The sequence below is a fragment of the Nicotiana attenuata genome, unplaced genomic scaffold (genome assembly GCF_001879085.1).
Source record: "Nicotiana attenuata strain UT unplaced genomic scaffold, NIATTr2, whole genome shotgun sequence".
Classification (NCBI taxonomy): domain Eukaryota; kingdom Viridiplantae; phylum Streptophyta; class Magnoliopsida; order Solanales; family Solanaceae; genus Nicotiana; species Nicotiana attenuata.
The window spans coordinates 110,107-115,825 of record NW_017671456.1 but is presented as its reverse complement, the minus strand read 5'-3'; the positions used below and the strand labels follow the sequence as shown (position 1 = coordinate 115,825).

The 5,719-nt window shown below is 35.9% G+C and overlaps 1 protein-coding gene across 1 annotated transcript; it reads right to left on the bottom strand.

Annotated features, from left to right (window-relative positions):
* Nucleotides 1–442: 442 nt before the first annotated feature.
* On the bottom strand, nucleotides 443–5,141 carry LOC109208404. The gene is made up of 6 exons (XM_019371516.1): nucleotides 4,313–5,141; nucleotides 3,094–4,225; nucleotides 2,704–3,021; nucleotides 2,558–2,624; nucleotides 836–998; nucleotides 443–723 (listed from the first exon to the last, which is right to left on the bottom strand). Exons 1-6 carry the CDS (start codon nucleotides 5,139–5,141, stop codon nucleotides 443–445), a joined length of 2,790 nt encoding a protein of 929 aa, XP_019227061.1.
* Nucleotides 5,142–5,719: the final 578 nt, after the last annotated feature.

The window sequence follows — 5,719 nt, the reverse complement described above, 5'->3', positions numbered from 1 at the left end:
TCACATCTCGCCCTCTTTCCTTTTCCTTCATAAGAAAAAGTATGAGTTAGACTTTACAAACGTAAAATTCTATATGTAAAACTAAGAAATTTTTTATAAATAATTACCATTCTTAGTTTATGGGCCTCAAAAGTAATCAAACCTCCTGTGTGCAACGAGCCACCTTTTTTAGAGGCACGGTGCCTTTGCTTGTTCACTCTCTGCCTTCCATTCTGGGGTATTCCATTTCTCAAGAAGTTTATCCCAAACATCTACTCTTAACCATTCCGGCATTTTACCGGAATGCGCTTTAGAAAAATATCTCACAAAAACAGAAAAAGATTAAATATATCTTGTTTGACAATTTTGCCAATAAGCTAAAAGGGAAAAGACAATTAGAGATTCATTGCAACTCTCACAACTCTATCTTCGTCCTCATTTGTAATCATCTAAGAATAACAAGTTAATCTTCATCTCTATCTTCATAGTAATCATCTAAGTCTTCATCATCGCCTGTTTCACTTTCATCTTGTAATTCTTCCTCATCACTTATTTCATGTTCTACACCTCTATCTTCGTCCTCATTTGTAGCAAGGACAGAAGGATCAAATTCTTCATATATCCCTTCATTATGCTGCAATTCATCTGCTAATTCATCATCNCCACGGGATTTGTTTTCAAAATTACTACGCCATGCAGACTTATCTTGCTCAAAGGATAAGGAGCATAATACACTTGTTTCACCTTTTGTACAATGATAAAGGGATCATAAAGTCTATATTGCGCGGTGTGTTTAATTTCAACTATGTTGTATTGAGCGTGCACCTTTGTACCTCTATTCGGTGTTGGATCATACCATTTACATCGAAAGAGTACCAACTTTTCTTCGGCCAACCTACAGCATACTCCAATTCCAAAATCTCTTGAAGCACACCATAATAATCAACATCTCCCTCACCTTTCACCCACACCCCACTATTGTTGGTTTTCTTTCCATTAGACCATTCTTCTGTATGAAACTTGTACCCATTGACACGTATTTAGACATCATTCTTACTCTAGGGTCAGGTCCCCAAGCTATATCACGTAAAAATGGGTCTTTAATGCCATTAGCTGGATCATGAACCTATATATATATATAATTAAATATAATTTAGAGTTTTACAAATATATATATAATTAATTACATATAATAAAAACGGAAAAGGTCCAAAAATGTCCCTAAACTATAATATATTAGCTCATTTTTGTCCTTCGTTAGTAAACTGGGCCAAAAATATCCTCCCCGTTAGCACAATGGGCCACTATTGTCCTTCAAACTAACGGCCCTCCACACAAGCCATTTTAATCCTACATGGCATCCGCATGGCTGTGACATGGCAGCCACATAAGCGGGCAGCCTTCTAAACCCGCTCCGAAATCCATTTTCAAACAAAGACCCAATTTCATAAAGGGGCAGCCGTAACCCCATCTCCAAACCCCATTTCATAACAAAAAACCCATTTCTTAGGTATTAAAGCAGAACAATTAAAGAAGCTGCAGAACAATTTGACCAGAAAAATTAAAGAAGCTGCAGAACAATTTGACCAAATATGGGCAACTAGGCAACTTGGAACACACTTTAAGCTCAACAGAATTCCCACTGAACCTTAACCTAAACAATTTCTAGGCAAGCTAGAGCTACTACAGATCTTGTCTGCTAACTTTTCCTTTCAACTTACAAGGGAAAAACGGATAACAACGAGACTAATTTCTCTTGATGAATTTAATATCCATAAATGATCCACACTATGGAGGATGACCTTACTATATTCGAATTTATCAAGACTTTGTTTCTAATGTTAATACACCTTACTCAATTTCAACTGAGGTAAAATTTCAAGTTTTGAAGTAGCATAGTATGTGTGAATACGTAATGTCCTGCTAATAGGTAAGGTTTCAAGTTTTTAATTTCTTCTAGGCCATATTCTCATGATGTTACAAATGCACAGCCACACAATCATTACATTTGCATAACATACTGCAGAAGTAAACTACTAAATTCAGCTAAGCATAAATACTTCACATAACACATAATCTTTTGTTTTCAAAGTTCAAACATTACATCTCTACATTACATAATTCATTATACTATTTCTTCAAGGCACAGAAGATAACATTTTAGCATCTTCAACAATTCATTATACTAATACACCAAAACTGTCCAGATTTACAAAAGCACGATCCAAACTGTCCAGATTTGCAAAAAAAAAAAAACACTGCTATAAACAACAGTCCAAAACTGTCCAGATTTACAAAAAAACATTGTCCAAACTGTCCAGATTTGAAGAAAAAAAAAACACTGCTATAAACAACAGTCCAAAACTATCACAGACACGTGGATGCCATGTAGGATTAAAATGGCTTGTGTGCAAGGCCGTTAGTTTGAAGGACAATAGTGGCCCATTGTGCTAACGGGGAGGATATTTTTGGCCCAGTTTACTAACGGAGGACAAAAATGAGCTATATACCATAGTTTAGGGATATCTTTGAACCTTTTCCGTAATAAAAATCATGTTAAATAATAAGTAATACTTACAAATTCTTTAAACCACTCTGAAAACTTGAGATAAACAACATCTTGCCCATATGTACCCACAAAGTAACTGCCATTATAATATTTATTAGTTAAATCAGTGGCATATTTAATATAAAAGTCTGTAATATATACGAATATATACTTACCTATAATAAGGTTGGACCTCAGGGCAATTTAACAATATATGTGTTGTAGCTGACTTTAGGTCCATCTCAGACAACCTTCGCTTTGGACAATTTTTTGGACCTCCTTTACCTGGTTGATTAAAAATAGAAAAGGGTGGTGCCAAAGGATCGATTTCGCCTCCATCATCATGCCGATTCGGTCTATTTCTCAAACATGGAACATCATGTTCAAAATAGTATGAACAGAAATAAGATGTTTCTTTAGCCACATATGCCTCGCATATCGAACCTTCAATTCTTGATCTATTTTTTATGGTCCGTTTACATTTGCCAATAGTCCTGCATAGTGTTATTTTTAGACAAAACAATCTTTAAAGCAAATACAAAAGGTAAATGATTAAATTTCATTACCTCTCGAAGGGATACATCCATCTACATTGAACTGGCCCTCCAAGCCGTGCCTCTTGTGCAAGGTGAATTGGAAGATGTTCCATTACATCAAAAAAACCAAGAGGGAAAATTTTTGCCAGCTTGTTTAAAGTTAAGATAATGTTACTCTCCATATAAATTAAGTTCTCCACCCTCAATGTGCTAGAACACAAATCCTTGAAAAAATAACTTATCTCTGTAATCGATTTCCATATTCGATCAGGCAATGCATTGAATGCAATAGGCATCAACGCTTCTATGAAAATATGACAATCGTGGCTTTTCATTGACGCCAACTTCCCTTCTTTCATGTCAACACACCTGGATAAATTTGATGTGTACCCATCAGGCATCCTCAAATTGTTAACCCAACTACAAATCTCTTTTCTCTCATCCAATGTGAATGTGTAATTGGCTTTGGGCTTCTGTATCTTGTTGCTGAAGTATGTCAGATACAACTCACTTCGCCTACAATATTCTTTTAAGTCCATCCTGGCTTTCAAGTTATCTTTGGTCTTGTTAGTAACATCCATAATAGTGTTAAACAAGTTGTCAAAAAAATTCTTCTCGATATGCATGACGTCCAGATTATGCCGAAGAAGATTGTGCTTCCAATAAGGTAATTCCCAAAATATGCTCCGTTTAGTCCAGTTGTGTGTGACACCATAACCTGGTATCTTAGATGGTGGAGACTCTGTTACTTTAGGCATATCCCTTACTCTGTTCCAAATTTCTTCTGAACACAAGCAGGCCGGTGGCTCCTCAAAATCAGTTCGGTTCTTCATAAATGCACTTGTATTTCGCCTAAATTCATGATTCATTGGCAAGAATCTACGGTGGCAGTCGAACCATGTATTTTTACCTCCATGTTTTAAAGTAAATGCTTTAGTGTCTTCCATACAACAAGGGCAAGCTAACTTTCCAGCAGTCGACCACCCGGACAACATTCCATAAGCAGGAAAATCATTTATAGTCCACATCAAAGCAGCATGCAATCTGAAGTTTTGTTTGGTTGATATATCATATGTTTCCACACCTTGATGCCATAATAATTGTAACTCATCAATCAAAGGCTGCAAGTATACATCAATCAAACTTTTCGGATTGCGTGGACCTGGAACAATACAAGTTAGGAACAGATATAGACTTGTCATGCACAACTATGGCGGAAGATTATATGGAGTAACAAACACCGGCCAACACGAATATGGTGCAGCAGAGACAACAAATGGAGTAAATCCATCTGTGCATAATCCCAACCTAATGTTTCTTGGTTCACTAGCAAACTCGGGGAACACCCTATCAAAATGCTTCCACGCTTCTCCATCTGACGGATGGCAGAGTATACCAGGTGGCCTTCTATGTTCGTAGTGCCATCTCATATAAGGAGCAGCGCTCATTGATGCATACAACCTCTTTAACCTAGGTATAAGAGGTAAGTAATGCATCGCTTTAAGTGGAACTTTCTTTTTTGTATTGGCATTTGTCACTTCCTTAAAACGAGGTTGATTACAAAATTTACAGTTCTTTAGAGATGCGTCATCCTTATAGAATAACATGCAACCTTTCTCACAACAATCAATTCTCTCTGATGAAAGACCCAACTTAGAAATCAATTTTTTAGCAGTGTAGAAATCTTTTGGTAAGTCAATGTTACTCGGGTTAAATTCATTCATAAGCCCAATAATAGAATCCATACCCGCTTGGGAAGTAGAACTATCCGATTTAATACTTAGCAATCTAACCGCAACACACAACTTGGAATGCACCGAACCTTCATACAATGGACGACTAGCTTCTAGTAACTGTTCATAGAAACGCTTAGACTCATCATTTGGTTCGGATTGAACCCCAGGAAACGTCCCAAAAGCATCCCTCATCATTTCATTGTATCGAGTATTTTCAACATTATGCTCCGAAATGGAGCTACCCTCAGCACCAAAAGAATTATGAAAGTTAGCATCATCTAAACTAGCATAATTCTCCCCGTGAGCAGTCCATATATAATAATTTTCTACAAACCCTTTCATGTAGAGATGGACTTTAACTTCTTCTGATTTCAATAACTTAACACATTTACATTTCACACAAGGACACCTAATCCTTCCTTCAATAAGAAAAATCATCAAGTGTTTGAGCCTTGGCAATAAATTCAGCAACCCCTTCAATAAATTCATCCCTCAACCCCGCACGATTAGAGTGATTCCTATTATACATCCATCTACGATGCACAAATTCCATCTACACAAATAGAAATCTATAAATGAGATATTTAAAATAATTTGATTTATTTAAACTAGTTATTTAACACTCGAAATCTCACATTAATCCCTATTCTAAATAATATAAGTCTTTAAATATACTAATTAAATTTGAATAGCTTCTTAAATGTTCATGTAATCCAAATTAATTAATGATTTCTCAACAGAAGAAATAGTTGTAGCTAACAATCTTGAAATTCAATCTGGAATTGTAATTTTTTGGTTGAGAAATGATAAAATTGTGGTTTGATACTAAAACGGAGCAACAGAGAATCAACTAGAGCATCCAAAACAGAATAAATAAAACTCTTAACTTTCACAAACGGATCAACAAAATACCTTACTCC